The following is a 17222-nucleotide window of genomic DNA, read 5'->3' as shown; positions in this document are numbered from 1 at the left end:
TTTCGGGCGTATTGCGAGGGATTGCGATGTCGAATTCATAATTCAAGCCATGAGATATTGAAAAGAGTCCTGGACATCGGAGTCTCGGAGCCTTGGCACCGCTATACCGCTCTAGGCGTAGTGGCTCTGATGTTGCTACGACAACGGCCTTTGGGCTTGGCTTACGGCAAGCGATAACCATCACAGATGTCACAGAGACAAGCCACACAAGCTACCACGTTATCGAACATTCCGAATGGCCTGAACTACTAACTTATAATACTCACAGCAAAGGATACAATTGTACCAATGGCGGTCACCTCCCTTCTCTCCGATTCCTCAGTGGAATCGGTGAAGCAGGCCGTTCGCTCCACGTCAACATGTTCGAATGCCACCGTCATCTCCCTCCAGACCCTTTTCCGCGGACTATCGAAGACGTCACCGGAGTCTGATAAAACCACAGTAAAGAGGGGAACTAGGACGACAAAAACGACAGCGACTTCCACTCGGCCGAAGTCGTCGCGAGGGACGAAGGTCTCCGCACAAGAAGCGGCCATCAACACAGTCGTGGAAATGGATGCTGCGCGTCTGTCATTTCAAGAGAAGCTCGTCCTCGCCACGGACGTTTTTAACACTACCCTCAAAACCCTCTCGGATGCATCGAAACTATCTGCTAAACGCGACGACGCTTGGGCTCGAACAGCGTGTAGCTCCCCATCGCCGAGTCGTGGCGCGAAATCACCCAGAAAGTTGAAGACGTCACCGGAAGATGAGCTGGATAGTGGGCTGGTTGCTGTAGCAGAATGTGCAAGCATGGCTCTGTCTTCTCTAAGGAGCTTAAAAGGGGAGCATTCTGGCCAGCAGGATGGATTCCCGAACATGCAGATGGAGCAAGGTGCATGCGTCTTGGCGGGGAGGTATCTGTCATTAGGCCTGAATGAAATGGCTTCTAAAGAACTGAGAGGACTTAAGAGAAGGCTACAACAACATCTGGACAGCCAGGCTACAATGCGATCAAAAACTACGAGCAGGAGGAAAAATGAGGCTCAGGAGGAGGAAACCACCAAAGAACGGATGTCTGACTTGCTTACGTTTGCCAATTTTGACCACGCCGGCCCGGTGCTAAGCATACTTGTTCCCTTTCAATCTAATGCGCTACGGCTGATAGCATCGGAAAAGAAACTTGCAACCGTCCAGAAAGTTGCGTCCTCACTGCAGTTGTCCGAATTGAGCAGCCCAGCGAATGTCATCGTGGCGGCCACGGAATCGGGTGCTCTCACGAAAGACAAAGCAGCACTTCAACTCCAACTGCTTTCCAATACTGTATTATCCCTAGCTGGAGTCCAGCAGCCACCGAATCACAACACAACACGCGATCGTCTAAAGCCATCGGCCTCGTTGTCCCTTCAGTTACTGTCCTTGGAGATCCGATGCATGAGCTGGATGCTGTCTGGTCATACCTGTGATGAAGGCAAGGAGATGTGGGACCCATTGACGCGATACCTCGCCAACTACTCTAATCACAGCAAAACTATCGAGAGAGCCGAGTTTGCGTCCATCTATAAAACAATCGTTCGACTTCAGACCGCCGTTGCTAACACCCAAAAGCGCACCACGGCCAGTCTGAGGGATAATGTCTCGGTCGCCCGAATTGCCACTATATTAGGTCAGCTTGCTCAAGAGGCTGGATGCTTTGACGAAGCTCTGAAGCTTTTTACCGAAGCCGTCAACCCACTCTCTAGCGGACAATGCCTTTTACTCGCCACTGTTCGTTGCAAAATTGCATCCTTACACCTTCAAGCTAGCAAATCTTCCAAACCGTCACTCGACAAGGTTACGAATGTTGTATCTGATGCGACCTCCTCATTGAGCATGCCGTTGAAAGGAAGTCTCAGTGACCTCGACGAGCTGCTGGTTGAAGCAGCAAAACTCAAAAAGTTTACCATGAGCGCCTATGGAGACTTGGTTACCAAGGCAGGGGAGAAGAATGGTATTGACCTTTCCAAAATCTACGAATATCTCCCTGCTTTCTTGCGGTTTCTGCGTCGCTATGTTAGTAGGCCATCTTCATCCGATAAAGAGTCAAAGGAGGATGACTTGTTCCTTACGCGGGTTCGCGCGTGCAGAAACATCGTCCTCTCGGCAGTGGATTCAGCGCTCGCTGTTGGTAAATTCTCAATCATGTCACAACGGCCTCCCTGGGAAGACGTGCTTTCCGCATTGACAGACTGCCAGCGTCTTTTGACGGCTATTGACATCGTGGATGAAGAAGCTGATCCGTCAGTACTCGACCAAATTGGTGCGGCATTCGTTCGGCTGTCAAATCTGTTTTGGTCACGTTATCTGAAGGAGAAAGAGCGTGGGAAGGGGTATCGTGAGCTGGTGCCTCTTGTGAAGCACTCTGCGAATCTTTTGTCCAGTTGCTCACCAGAACAACGAATCACGGGGTTCGCGGCTTTGAAGTATGAACGCCTTGCGTATCTTTACATGGAAGGGAACAGGGGCGCAGAAGCCGAGCAGGCCTTTTCCCAGGCCATCCAAGAGCATATCGACACAGGAGTGTTGGACGGCTTGATTTCCAGTCCCAATTTTCCTCACCGAACTTCCCAGGACCCCAAAAGCAACGGGTTCATGCTTGGTCGAGTCCTTACTGCATACCTGAAGTTGCAACTGAGGTTGCGTGGTAAGTCAAAGTCTACCGGGTTCTTTGATGATGAGTCGCAATCGCTGCTGGTAAGAGGTCATATCATGGAATGGCAAATGGGCATCCTGGCAGAGCTACATTCACATGCTTCCAGCGATGAAGCCTTTCGATCACACTTTACCTGCCTTGTGTCTAAGCTGCTTGGGCTATACGATCCGGAGGTTTACCCCATTCGTCGCTTACGAGTAGTCTTGGGCGGGCTGCGTTCGTCCCTGGAACGCCCGAACTGTTTGGAGTCGAAAGTGTTACACGATTTACTCGAGGAAGGTCTGGAGGTTATGGAGGCTGGGGACTTCGCTGAGGATGGTACTTTAGCGACGTTAGCGACTCATTTGCATAATTCTGTGCGTCTGAGTGTTGGCCTTCTGCAGGGGGATTTACAACCTGAAACTCTCAACCTCATGATATCGTTGTGGACCTCTTTGATGCGCAACTGCAACGACGGAGCTTCCCTGGTTCGATACGTCGGTGATGTTGATTACTACCTCCTCCAGCTGAAGGCCGTAGTCGATTACACCGAGATCCATGGGCTTTGGAAGCTCCAGCTTTCAACGCTTGAACTGGTCCTACGTGTCACAGAGCTTCAAGAAGGCGGTGACTTTTCTGAAGTTATAATCGTAATCGCGCGTCTGGTACAGCAGTACTGTCGACTTGGATACTGCAAAAAGGCCGGCGATCTTCTCACTCGCGCAGAGCAGTACCTTGGCCCTAACGTATCTTGCCTGGCCACCCTATCACACAAACTGGCACGGGTAGCCTACCTTATCGAAACGGGCGAGACTGAGAAGGCGGCGGCCAACCTATCAGCAGCTAGAAGACTCTACGAGTCAAACCAGAAGAAGCAGGATGGGAGCAGCTGCTCTGTTCTGGCCAAGATTGCCTGGGAAAGATTGGTCGCGGATGCAGCCTTTATGAGCTCGCAGCTCTCCTTCGCCCAGGGAGTTATCAAGGACGCTCTCTTTTTTGCTAAGCTATCTGTCCGGTTGAACTGCCGGATCTGGTCTAAGGTTGAGAAAATCTCGCAGAAGAAACAGGAAAAGAGTTTGCCTGTGCCCATTATTGCCGTTGGGGATAGCTCCGAGCTTGACAACGTTGTTGAAACTATGGCCAAGCTTGATGTATCGCAGGCGAACCATACAACGACTTCTGTCTATACACAGGGAGCCCCTTTTTGGCCGCACATCGGCTCGCATCACACCTCTCTATTGAACCTTGCAAGTCTATCTGCACACCACGGCCTGTTCCAGGATGCCATCTACTACGGCGAGCAGGCGTTGAAGATCAATAAGACGCTGAACGCACCTGTTCGTTTGATTAATTCTCAGGCGCAACTTGGGTCACACTGGATTCTTGGAGGGCATATCTCTGAAGGCCAAGAGCTCCTCACAGCTGCCGAGACATTGTCGAAGCAGCTAGAGAGTAGCGTTGAACTCGCATCTCTGCAGATGGGTCTTGCCTCTCTTTATAGAGCGCAGGGTCACTACCGTGACGAGCTCCAGGCCCTTCTGGAGGCAGACCGGATCATGGCTGATTTTGGAAGTCTGGATGTCTCTGATGCAGCTTCAGTTTCTTCGGGTGTCCCGGAACTAGAAGACAAGATGGAGAGTCTTCGAATCCGACCGACTAGTAGAAGGACGAAGCAGCCCGCCGCGACCACTCGGCGGACCCGTGCCACTACCTCAACTAGAAAACCCACCAAGGCAGATGCCCCCCCTTCGAAAGCTGCCCACACCGTGACTGAATCACAGTCCCTGCTGCAGATCAGAAGCGACATTCTGCGGCAACAGGCCGCTTGCTGCCGCTCCTTACGAGATTTTGAGAAGGCCTCATGCCTACTTGACACGCCCGGAAATATGCAGTCTCCAGGGACAGTCAGATCTCGGTGCATCTTGGGGAAAGTGAGCATTTCCTTGCGGAGGCTATTCGCAACTTTGCTTCTCATGCTGTATACTGTGTTCTCCCCGAGTCGACAATTTCGCTGCCTTCCCTGCAATCACCAATTAAGAATACGGGCACATCCAAGGCTGCCACCAAAACTACGGCCCGAAAGCCTCGAGCACCTGCCAGAGGGACACGGTCCCGAGCGCAAACAGCAAGCGAAGACTTCGCTGTGATGCTTTCCAAGGCTGGCGATTGTCTCAACAATGTCTTTACTACTGCTACCACCGTGGGCTCCACGTTGGATAGTCACTCCGCGTCACGCCTGATGAGTCGTATCTCCATGTTGTCTCATGTTACGGCAGCCGAGAGCATATCCGCCTGGTCGCAACCTCCAGCCAATGTTAATGGTATGTCTACAATCCCTCCTTTGACGCGGCGACCTTCTAACCTGGGTAGAACTTGGCCGTATCGGTGCTTTTACGCGCGAGCATACTGCCATTGATCTTGACAAGCAGCTGGCGGAATATAACGACCCACTTCTTTGGCCTACGCCTTCCGCAATGACGGCGGACCCCGAGGATCTGTGTAGCTCGAGATTTGCAGAAGAGTACATTGAGATTCTGCCCGACAATTGGAATGTCCTTTCTTTATCGTTGAGCGCAGACCGTAGTGAGTTCATCGTCTCACGACTGCACCAAGGTCGTTCGCCCTTCCTTTTGCGGCTTCCGTTGAAGAGAGGCAACTCCGAGGAGGATGAGGAGGAGCAGTTTACTTTCGACGACGGACGGGAGGAAATGCAAGAACTGATCAAACTGGCTAACGAAAGTTCCCACGCTGCCAAAGCTCAAACGGATCGGCAAATGAAGAAGGACTGGTGGAGAAACCGTGAGGCTCTAGATCGCCGGATGGAGACTCTGCTGCAAAACGTTGAGAATGTATGGTTCGGGGGATTCCGAGGGATCTTCTCACCCCTGCCTCATGATACTACCTCTTTAGCGCGATTCGCGTCTTCATTCCAGACCATCTTAGACAAACATCTTCCCTCTCGCCAGAAGGGTGGTCGGGCGGAGGGGCCGCGCCTGACGCTGCACCCGAATGTGTTGGAACTGTTCATCGGTGTTGCGGACCTGGACGACCAAGAAGATCCGGAAGAGACGTTGATGGACCTTCTATACTTCGTGGTGGATATCCTACAGTTCCAGGGCGAGCGCAATGCCTATGATGAGATCGATTTCGATATGATGGTGGTTGAAACCCTCGACGCAGTTCGGGCCTACCATGACGCCGCCAGCAACCGCCGGGGCAAACCCATCCCCAACCATACCGTCTTGGTACTCGATAAATCCCTGCACCTATTCCCGTGGGAATCTCTCCCATGCCTACAAGGGTTCCCCGTGTGCCGGGTGCCGTCCTTGGAATGTCTACGTGATCGAGTTGTGCAGTTTCAGGACAAGCGTAACTCTGACCTTAGTCGGGGAGTGGGCATTAATCGCAATAGTGGCACCTATATTCTCAACCCTACTGGCGACCTTCGCACGACACAGAGCACGTTTGAGAAGGATCTGTCTGCGCTGCAGGGTTGGACTGGTATTATGGAGCGCGAGCCGAGCGAAGACGAGTTTAAGCGCGGCCTGGAGACGACGAATCTCTTCCTGTATTTTGGACACGGTAGTGGTGCGCAATATATCCGGGGGCGGACGGTCAAGCGCCTGGAGCAATGTGCCGTTTCGTTCCTGATGGGATGCAGCAGTGGTACGTTGACGGAGGCAGGCGAGTACGAGCCTTACGGCACGCCGATGAACTATCTTCACGCTGGCAGCCCCGCGCTTGTTGCGACCCTTTGGGACGTTACCGATAAGGATATCGATCGGTTTGCGCAGTCTACGTTTGAGAAATGGGGCTTGTTCGATTCCGGATCGGACGGGGCGACGTTGGATGAAGCCGTGTCGCAGTCGCGACCGGCGTGTGTGTTGAAGTATTTGAACGGAGCGGCTCCGGTGATTTATGGCGTTCCGTCGGTGTTTTTGGAATCAGCATCTGGATAGTGCGAGCGTTTTGTTTTGTTTCTCTGATGATGATTGTTTTCTATGGTAGAGGCGCATTGTTATACGGGCATTTTCATGGCGTGAGGGTACCTTAATACCACAATATATGATCATATCCGTTCCACCATTATCTCCCCGATCTCCCAAAAGAGCAAAAATATCCCGGAGGTGGGGACCTTTTGGTGCAAGAGGTTCTGGTGGGCGATGAGGGGAACCTCCGATGATTTTATAGCCCGGGAGAAGAACAGTGAGTAGGAGGTGTGGGGGGTGTGACTTGAGTCCTCACGAATGCCCCTCATCAATTCTGTTCCCCTCACCCACTCCTCATTGATCCACACCAACGTCAATTTAATTCCCTCCCTCTCAGCTCCATAGAATTCTATTTCTTCCTTTTTTTTTTTTTTTTATACTTCTTCACCAATTTCGTAGCCTCTCAATCACCGAAAACCACATCATGTCCGTCACAACACAAGCAACCATCGCCTCCTTCGGCGGAAAGCTCCTCAAGCTCAGCCATGCCGCCACCTCCACCCGTTGCGAAATGTCCTTCAACCTCTACCTGCCACCCCAGGCCATCCAGAACCCCTCGCAGAAAGTCCCCGTCCTCATCTACCTGTCCGGTCTGACCTGCACGGCCAACAATTGCTCCGAGAAGGGCTTCTTCCAGCACGGCGCCAGCAAGAAGGGTATCGCTGTGCTCTACCCTGACACCAGCCCGAGTATGTTGCTAGAAACAATGGAGCCATGTCGAAGAGAGGTGACAACGGCTAACAAGGATGTAGGGGGATTGAACATTCAGGGCGAGGACGACTCCTGGGACTTCGGCACCGGTGCCGGATTCTACGTTGATGCCACCAAGGCGCCCTACCAGGGTGGTTACAATATGTACACCTACGTGACGGAGGAGCTGCCCAAGACCGTCTTTGCCGCGTTCCCTCAGCTGGATGAGAGCCGTGTCAGTATCACCGGTCACAGCATGGGTGGCCATGGTGCTCTGACCCTGGTATGTTCCTTTCTTTCCCTCATGTCCAGGCCATGCATAGATATTGATAACGGATAGTTCCTCCGCAACCCGGGCAAGTATAAGTCCGTCTCCGCCTTTGCGCCCATCTCCAACCCCATCAACTGCCCGTGGGGCCAGAAGGCCTTCGGTGGCTACTTCGGCGAGGACCAGCAGGAGAAGTGGAAGGAGCACGACGCGACGGAGCTCGTGAAGAAGTGGAAGGGGCCGTTGGATGTGCTCATTGACGTGGTATGTCTTGCTTATCTGATGTGCTGGTGTAGCTTGTACTGACTGAAACAGGGTACCGGGGACAACTTCTACAAGCAGGGCCAGCTTCTGCCCGAGAACTTTGAGAAGGCCGCCAAGGAGGCCGGCGTCGAGGGCCTCAAGGTCCGCTACCAGCCTGACTACGACCACAGCTACTACACGATGGCGACGTTCGCGGATGACCATGTAGAGCATGCGGCCAAGTACTTGTTTGCATAGTGGGTTGATTTCCCTTTTCCAGTTCCTGTTCTTGAATGGATCGTGATTGGATGCGTTTTTTTGTATCTGTGAATGTGCACATAATGAATGACCACGATGACTGGATGGAGCCTCTTCTGATGTTCGCAGCGATCGTCCGGCGAAATCTATGATCTAAAAAAGATGAATTACGACTGCTCAGATGATTCCGATCCCATTCGCGTAGATATATTAGAACTTAGGAAGTATGTACATACCCGGTTAAACTATTAGGACTCCGTTGGGTGACTGGAGTACTCCACAAATGTTATTTCTCGTATCTACACATTCCCCAGATCGTGTCCAAGCATGACATCCAGACAATCCACAGAGTAAATAAACTAAGGAAGGAGATAACTCGGCATAGCATCGGACCCGACTCGGCACAGGTCGGAGCCGAAAACCCATCAACATCAAACAAGTATGGGGAAAATCCCCGGGCAAGAAACCCAACGTCTACAAAAGGTTCCCTAAAACATCCATGAAGACAATAGACCGAGGATAAACCACACCAGAAGCTCAATACAACCCACTCAGAGCGACACAGAAAAAAAATGACATGCATCAATCTATCCTCTATAAGATTCTTAGACTATACCGTCTATACCCCAACACGCAACTCTCCTCTACCCAAGAAAACCAACTTCCACTCCCAATGACACCTCCCCACCCCTAACCCAGATCAAAATCCTCAAAGGCCCTGTCTCTTCATCTCAATCTGCTCCCGAATACTCCCCCCAGTGACACTGCCACTTCCACTGCCAGCCTTGCCATGCTCGACCCGATCCAAAGCCTGCAGGACCCGTAGATGCTCCTTCTTCAGATCCTCGAAGCTCTCGTCGAGCTGCTTGTGCCAGGGGTAGAGGACGAAGACCTGGAAGGCGAGTGCGGAGGATGCGACGAGGAAGTTGGTGAGGGAGATGCCGCGGGTGATGAGGACCATTTTCGGTCGTGTATATAGGTTGTTTCGGCTTGGCTGGGGGGTTTGTTAACTAGGTGAGTTGGGATGGGGATGGGGATGTAGCGAACCTTTAGTAAGTTCTTCAACTTTATTTTCTAATTAGACAGGGTATTATATAATATAGTATAGTAGGAAGGAAAGAAGAATGAGCGATCTGATTATAGGATAGTATGTGTCGACCGAGAACGAAAAGGAATGAATCAACGTAGAGTGGAGAGTGGAGAGAGAGAGAGAGAGCTGTGAGTGAAAGTCAAGAACAAATTCAAGAGTGAAGACCCGAATGAAGAGAACCCGCCCGCCTTGTGAATTAAATCCAGAGGCAAAGAATAGAATGAAAAGTAGCCTAGTTCAAGGGAACCAAGCGCTGATTGATAACCTGGTGGGTCTTGTACTCTCCATCTATGCCCAATGGGACTGTTCTGGAAAGATGCGAAACGGGGCAAATGGCGACATTGGTTTAGATGCTGGGAGGCTAAGGATTTAATGTGGGGACGCGTGTGTGTCCGTTGCCATGTGAATTGGGTGGGTATTTTCTTTCTTTTTGTGGATTATAGGTGGTATAAGAGAGTTGGTATGTATGGCTGTTGAGGTGTAGATGTTAGGGCTTTGTTTATGGGTGCTGTGTTTGAGGATGGTATCCGTGTTAGGGTATCATTGCTCACGCCTCCTTTTCTGTACGGTACTGGTCGCACTAGGTACCCAAATTTATATTGTATTTAGGTCCGTGCTTGTGCTGTTTTGACTGCGAGGATGCGATGAGAGTTTTCTGATCATGTCCAACTGGTCAGCGTGTGATACGCCTTTAGGGTTGAGAGACGTCTCGTGGTCTTTGCACGTGCAGGATATTTATTGCCAGCATCACTTGAATCCTACCAACGTCCATTCTGCCAGAGTAAAGATTTTGAACAAGTTGAACCTTGCGTCCACCAATGCATGAGTATTATATACATTTTCCAGGGAAGGTCGCCTGAATTTGCGTATTCCCAAACAGCCTACTGTTTATACATACAACCAACTACTGGTAATTGATAAACATCTGGTCAAACCCAATGACCTGCCACTCGCCCGTCTCAGTGTTAAGAGTAAGGTTGCTGTGCTTCACCGCGCCCTGATGGATAAAACCCGCTTCCACCTGTCCACCAGCAATAGGCCGAGCCAGATGGTTATCGTCATGCTTGACCGTGAAGTTGGCCAGGGGGATTTCCCAGCTATTCCGGGTAGCCACAGTAGGACATCCTATAGTTACTGTTAGTTAGTATGTATAATCACAAACGGTATCATCTAGCATACCGAAGTATTTGGCCTCCACCTCGTTCTGTCTCATCCGCAGCTCAAAGTACCCGCGGTAGTAGCCTTCATTCCATTGCAGATCCTCATTGCGCGCGTAGGAAGCGGCAGTCTGCTCAGCGCTGTTGATAGTACCCCCAAACCCGGAGCTGCTCACCGCTGTGCCAGCAAATTCGACTCCGATGGCACCGGCGCCGGTGTTGCCGTCATACGGCTTCTCGCCGATCCAGGCTATGTCGCTCACCTGCTCCAGTTAGTAACTGCACATACACTGTTATTGAAAAGACTCACCCAGTTGACATGCGTATCACCCGCGATCATAATATTGTTGCCGATGTTGTTATCGTACAGGTGCTTCAGGGTCCGGTTTTGGTTCGCGCGGTAGCCCTACTTTGTGAGCAATTTGACGGTCTGAGGAGACATGGGACACTCACCTCCCAAGAATCCAGGTTATAAGTGACCTCTCCGTTAGTCTCCCGTCCCAGACGAGCAAAGCGGAGCTGACTCCCGATAATGCGCCATTTCGCTCCACGCTCATTAGATGCTGTCAGCTGCTTCTCGAACCACGACTCCTGACGACCTCCCATCAACGTCCGACCGGCGTCGTTGTGGATCTCTTCGATGTAGTCCGTATTCCAGTCTGATACATTAGCTTGCGTCTTCGCTCGGAGGGACATACGTACAAAGGTCAGTAATGCTGCGATCGTAATTCCGTGTATCCAACATGATCAGATCAAAGAGGTTTCCCATCTTGAAGGATCGCCAAATACGGAGGCCGTCATCCATGTCAACCTGACTGAAACAATGTTAGGATGATTATTATAGGCTGCGCCATCAAGGGGACAAACCGAAGAGGCATCCATTCGAAGTACGCTCGGACGGCGTTCATCTTGCGCTGGTCGACGCTGATTTGAGGGCTGTCATTGCGGAAAGATTCTTCGGTATTGTTGAGACGGCTGAAGCCGTCTCTGTAGCCGTTGTCGGCAATTTCTATATCGTCAGCGACCGGTGCTATCGAGCTGAATGCATGGTCATACCGTGGTCATCCCAGATAGGAATCCAGGCAAAGTTTTGATGGGATGCGGTAAGGTCAAGATCGGTGCGATACTACGAATCTTTAGTAGGAGCCATAATGGATAGGGAAGGGAGGTCGTACTTGTCCAAGTCGAGTCCGATAATCATAGAGAGAGAAGATGTCTGCCTGCGGACGGGCGGCTCGCTCATCCTGTCCGACCACGCCCTTCTCATATTCATAGATATAATCTCCGAGATGGAGCACATAGTCGACGCTGTCCTTCCGGACGGCATTTCCATATGCGTTGAAATACCCACTCGCTAGTTTGGTTAGCTCCGACAGCACAAGAGAGAATGGCGCACATACGGTAATTGCTGCAGGAATAAACAGCCAGATTAATTTCCTCAGTCGCATCATCGGCACCCGGGGCAGTCTTGGTCCTTCCAAGAGGACTGGTCACATTCGAGTTACAGACCTGGAATTGGTACCAGTATGTCGTGAACGGCTTGAGTCCGCTGGCTTCCACCTGTCGGATAGTCAATACGATATAGGAGAAACAGGACATCCGTCGCCATACCTTGAGAGTATAGTCAATATCACTGGTAGTATAAGCCCTTCCTTTATCAACCACCCTTTGTCCCTCTTTGTCCTCATACACCCGATAATCGACACAGATAGGGTGCGCCGAGGCCTTGATATACGGTTCCGTATCATGATTGTACAATCCCACCGTCCCCGACACAGTCACATTGCTTCTGTCAGACTCTAGGGATGGTGCGACACGAGTCCAGAGGATCACACTGTCCGCGTAGGGGTCACCTGATGCTACACCATGGGTGAAGTTCAACTGCGAGGGATGGAAGGGGGCTTCATCACGTTTTGCGAGGCTACGACGGTGGACGGAGTCGATGTTGATTCCCATGCCCGTGTGGCGGGTCGAAGGGCTGCGATAGTTCAAGTTCGCATTATAGCTTGCCCATGTCCCCGTGGACAGGGCAAGTAAGGAGAGGAGGGTCGATGTATACACCATACTGTGTGATGATATTGAAGTAATTCCTATTCTCTATTGACGCCGCAATAGCCTCCCTATTTATAACCTGATCAACCATTCACTTTCATATTGCTGTAGCCAACCTCACTCGGAGGAAGGCGCGACTTCTCCATTCCTGCCACCCATGCCCCGGACCTCTGGCATATCTCGAAAACCAATGGCACGAAACCCATCGTACACATGCCGCCTAGCTAGTGGACGTTTACCATCGCGTGCAGTGCACCGAGTCAGCAATTGGACGGAATTCAAATAAAAGTGACAAAGAAGAACACAGCAAGTGTGCGAGAGCTCATCGCAAGTGTACAAGAAGCCAAGACTCGGCTACATGGACATAGGGGGTTCTGTATGGTCTGAAACCACCATCCCTCATACTAATACCGGTCGATAGTCGAGATAGACTGGCGACTCCGTCCGTAGTATAACCGCGTGCAATGGACATCTGGTCCCATTGGAAGGCCAAGAATGGCGTTGGAGCTTGATCTTTGTAGCAGCGCGACTGCCAAGCATTGGCATTCCGCTTGCTTCCCGCTTCGTTCGCGGTGGGTTTGGGAGATTGGTTTTCGCTATGAGGTTATTGGCTGGATTCCCGGCGGGATGTATATCGTTATTTTGGCAGTGGGTTGTGGCTGGCTTTTGAGAAGTGGTTCGGGATTGCCAGTGATATTGGTAGCACGTGGAAGCAAGTACTTTAGACAGCGGCAACATCCTCAATGTCCCTGACTTGCAACATTGATATCCATCCACCCTCTGACCCCTAGTAAGCTTCTGACGCCTCCTGGACTAGGTCTATCCATTTCATCAAGTTGACCAAATCACAGATCTTACCTTCGCACAACCAAAAATCATCATGAAGCTCTTCCTAGCCGTTACCACACTGTTTGCTGTGTCAGCTGCTTGCGAAATATGCTCCTGGTCAAGACTGCCGCACCAACAAAGGGTGTGATCAGAATTGTCTGGGAGGCAAATGGAGCGTCATAATAGATGCAGGCGATGTGAGGATGGTTTGTGATCCTAGTAGCTGTGGTTCGACTCGTTATGTCGAGGCCATGTGCCTCAAGTCCGGCAACTTCGACCATAACTCCAAACAGAACAAGGATGTTTGCGACATCATGAAAGGAACATATTGTGATCAATATTGCTATCTGACAACTATAGCATCAAGGGAGGAGGATCTCAGCACTCGCTATCAGAAGGTATGCTATGAACAGGCAAACTCAGGCGGGATCGAATACTAGGGGCTCGTAGCGATATATCCTACCAAGGAAGCGGCCGTGAAGGCCTCTTTTGGCCAATGTGATACCTCGGTCTTCTCCTAGCCTAAGACAGTCAATACAGGGCTCAAGGCAGCTTTGGAACAAACTGTCCTGCTTCTGCCAAGAAACAAAGATGCTTACCAGGTGTTAGCTTCTGTATACTTCGGGATTACATTTCGGTTTCTTTAATATCTCTGCATGTTTTCTGTTAATTACCCAAAGGTCCATAAAAACCACTATGGATAACTTGATGAACCAACTAATCTATTCTTTATCTGTTTCGAAGACTGATTGGAGCTGCATCCTAAATTTGCGTTCTAACACTAGGGCAGTGATCCCCCAGTAGCATTAAGGCCAGAGAAAATCCAATTTTGACCATGCGGGCCCCCAAAGCATGAACTCCCTACTCTAGATTTAATACTCATGGGGATCACGTGTATCGCGAAACCACGCAGATTATGTATTAAAACTCAAGTACGTAGTCTCAATCCTGCTGAGAGGACTCAGAGGAGGACCATAATGATTATGCAGTGGGTCCGTGGGGGTCCGGACATCCCATTCCCGGTTGGGCATTTAGCGAAAAGTAATTATTAGAGCAAAATAGGCGGACAGCGATGCCTCTCCAAGGTAGTTGACAGCTCCCTTGGGCACCAGATGGTTAAGCACGGAATATTCCGCATAAATTCCCAGAATTATGAAAGCCCAGCTCCAAGTGATCCGGGGGCACTGAGTCACTGCCCAATGCCGAAGCCAGCGATCAGACCCCCAACTGACCCTTGAGGAACCGAGGATTTAGATCCAGAGATGGGAAGCTACTAGATCCACCCAATGCCGTCTCATTGGCAAAAGCATGAGGAGGTCGGAGGGTACGCTGCCCCATTAATCGGTTGCTACCCCGAGTTCAGGATCCACACACCAGCTTAGACTATTGCTGGTCTAATTTCTCCAGATGCTACCTACAGTCCGGTATCGGGGTCGATCGCGTCAAGAAGCGAGAATTTCGAGGCAATTCACATGTCATTAATTACTAATTGATTAATAGTTGTAGCGATAAGTGAGCGCCATGTCACCCAAGAACTCGTCTTGCTCCTCTGCGGCGCTATCGACGGCGCCGTTCGCCATCGCCCGGTCGCGTTTCCGGTTATCGAACCAGAGCGCGACGATGTACACGACGGCCATTGCCGCCGAGAAACACAGGAAGGACAAGCTGATGATGTATCCGTTGCGGTAGAGCGGTGCGTCCTTCTGTAGGAACGAGTACGTCGAAATGATTCCTCCGACTAAAAGTCGTGGTTAGTTATCTTGGTGTTTAATAGGAGAAATCAAACCAGACTTACTGTTACCAAAACCGATCTGCCAAGCTGTTCCCACGCTCCGTCGCCGATGGCCTCCTAAATTCATCGAAAACCAACACACCAATACTGGCATTGCGCTGTAGCACCCCATGGTGACGAGGAATAGGGCTCCGTACTGCACGTGCCGTTGTGCCTCGCCGTGGATATTGAGCAGAATGGCGTACCCAGCATCGCAATCACCATCGGGATGAATGCGAAGGCGAATCGATGGCGAAACTTGTCCGAAAGGAATGCGACAACCATGGAGAACCCGAATGCCGCCGCCCAGGGAGGGATGGAATAAAGCTGTGTCTTGATGGGTCCGTATCCGTAGGTCTTGATGATCGTCGGCGCAAAGTACGCGTAGCCTGAGAGGTCAGTGATGGAACGAATACATGGAAGGAAAGAAAAATGCGAGCGCATACCGTAGGCCGTGACAACCTGGCCGAAGTACATCCATCCACCGATGAAGATTTTGTCTGTAGAGGCGACGATTAGCGACGAAGGTGAAGTCAGACGATTTGCGACAAGCACTCACAGTCCTTGAAAACACCCAACACATCGCGCAAGCTTAATTGAGCATCTGGGGCAGCCTTGCCCGTATCCGCAGCGAGTTTTTCGCGAACAAATTCGCGCTCTTCGTCGGTGAGCCACTTGGCGTCTTCTGGGAAGTCCGTCACCAGGAAGTAGCAGATGATGGCGACCACGCAGGTCAGCACACCTTCGATAATGAACACCCAGCGCCAGCCTCGATAGCCGCGCAAACCTTCCATTTTGCCGAGACCACTGGCAAGGAGACCACCAAAGGCACCCGCGAGGGTGGTGGAGCTGAAAAAGAAACTAAAGCGCTTCTGGGCTTCGCTGCGCTTGTACCACATGCCCATCAGATAGAAACCTGCGCGGTTAGCTCGCCACCGTATCAATCGGGTGAGTCGAACCTACAGCCAGGAAACAAGCCGGTCTCAAACATGCCCAAGAACCAGCGAGTAGTCATCAGTCCTCCCCAGTTCGACACCAGACCCTGGCAGATCATGACCAAGCCGAATCCAAACATACATAATGACACTGTAGCGACCGTCAACATTCGTTCGATTTCATGGAGGTTTAACGGAACTCGTACACCACAGATGAGGCTTCAGCTTCTTCATGAGAATGTTCGACGGGATCTCGAAAATAATGTAAGGCACAAAGAAGATCGTCAACGCGGTGTTGTATTTCGTGCCCGTCTCGATGTTTAGGTCTTCCTGTAGGCCCAGAATGGCCGCGTTACTGATGTTCACTCTGTCGGCGCCTTCGGTTAGCATCGGCGCATCAATAGGAGTCGCATTCCAACTGACCGGTCTAAGAATGCGAGCAGATACATGAGACACAAGCACGGTACGACGTGCCAGTCGATTTTCGCCATCAGCTTGCGCTCGTTAATCGGGGCGCGAGGAGCCTCTGGCGACAGTTCGCCATCGGCGCTCTTCTCTGGCTCTGCGACATATTAGCAACTTGCGTAGAGTCGCGAATGCGTAGGACACGGACCTAAGAAACCCATGGTGCTGGAATGGGCTGCTCCCTAGGAGTCCGGAGCAAGAGTTAGGGAGAACGCTGCTTGTTTTGTTTTTCTTTTTTCAGAGAACGAACAGGGACAGGGGGACTTGTCAGATTTTTAAATCCCATTGTCGTTCAAATCGGCCCGAGGTGCAATCAGCTTAACAAATACGCTTTGCAGAGAGGCCCGATAATCAGGCTTGAGTGGAGGCCGGAGTCGGCCGCCAGCTGGATCGATGCAGATCCATGACTCATGGGGTAAGTATCGACCACAACTATTGCCAAATATGCCGATCCCGGGGTAAGCCTGTAACCCAGGCATGCGCATTGTCCAATCTCGCTTTGTGAAGGGAAGATTGTTAGAAATTCAAGGGAAGGGTTCTCAGGGTTTGGCCTCGCTAGTGCGGCTAAGCATCGCCAAGTGAACTTTTCCTATAGATCAAAACACTATGTTGCAGGCACACACACACACACACACATAAATCACAGCATATTTATGCTATTCTAATTAACTAGTCATGACGTATGAGCAATGATAAGAATGTTCAGTAAGCATTATCCGTCTACGTGAAGTATTGCCATCCAATCCACCATCGACAACGGCCATCCTTGCGGCTTGCACAAATAACGGTAACAGATCCCTTGCTGGCACTTACGTCCCCCTTGCAG

General features: G+C 51.1%; 4 protein-coding genes across 4 annotated transcripts; 1 reads left to right on the top strand and 3 right to left on the bottom strand.

The window, feature by feature from the left end:
- Positions 1-288: 288 nt before the first annotated feature.
- On the top strand, positions 289-8098 carry ABOM_000753 (separin; the record flags this gene model as incomplete). The annotated part of the gene is made up of 7 exons (XM_022527883.1): positions 289-4554; positions 4602-4971; positions 5021-6527; positions 7039-7328; positions 7392-7612; positions 7670-7861; positions 7913-8098. 7 exons carry the CDS (start codon positions 289-291, stop codon positions 8096-8098), a joined length of 7032 nt encoding a protein of 2343 aa, XP_022394488.1.
- A 709-nt stretch (positions 8099-8807) lies between these two features.
- ABOM_000752 (uncharacterized protein) lies at positions 8808-9059 on the bottom strand (the record flags this gene model as incomplete). The annotated part of the gene is made up of 1 exon (XM_022527882.1): positions 8808-9059. The coding sequence occupies one exon, from the start codon at positions 9057-9059 to the stop codon at positions 8808-8810; it is 252 nt and encodes an 83-aa protein (XP_022394313.1).
- Positions 9060-10092: 1033 nt separating this feature from the next.
- On the bottom strand, positions 10093-12409 carry ABOM_000751 (alkaline phosphatase D family protein; the record flags this gene model as incomplete). The annotated part of the gene is made up of 10 exons (XM_022527881.1): positions 10093-10313; positions 10368-10608; positions 10656-10751; positions 10799-11004; positions 11048-11160; positions 11213-11354; positions 11402-11471; positions 11521-11699; positions 11746-11905; positions 11957-12409. The coding sequence occupies 10 exons, from the start codon at positions 12407-12409 to the stop codon at positions 10093-10095; spliced, it is 1881 nt and encodes a 626-aa protein (XP_022394287.1).
- A 2309-nt stretch (positions 12410-14718) lies between these two features.
- On the bottom strand, positions 14719-16491 carry ABOM_000750 (MFS transporter; the record flags this gene model as incomplete). Its single annotated transcript, XM_022527880.1, has 8 exons — positions 14719-14963; positions 15021-15074; positions 15155-15385; positions 15443-15496; positions 15556-15912; positions 15960-16082; positions 16138-16298; positions 16355-16491. Coding segments are annotated over 8 exons (1362 nt in total), but the record flags the coding sequence as incomplete, so codon positions are not given.
- Between the last annotated feature and the right edge of the window lie 731 nt (positions 16492-17222).

Source organism: Aspergillus bombycis (genome assembly GCF_001792695.1).
Source record: "Aspergillus bombycis strain NRRL26010 chromosome Unknown contig00002, whole genome shotgun sequence".
Lineage (NCBI taxonomy): Eukaryota > Fungi > Ascomycota > Eurotiomycetes > Eurotiales > Aspergillaceae > Aspergillus > Aspergillus bombycis.
Note: the sequence above shows the minus strand (reverse complement) of the source record. Positions and strands in the feature narration are given on the sequence as shown.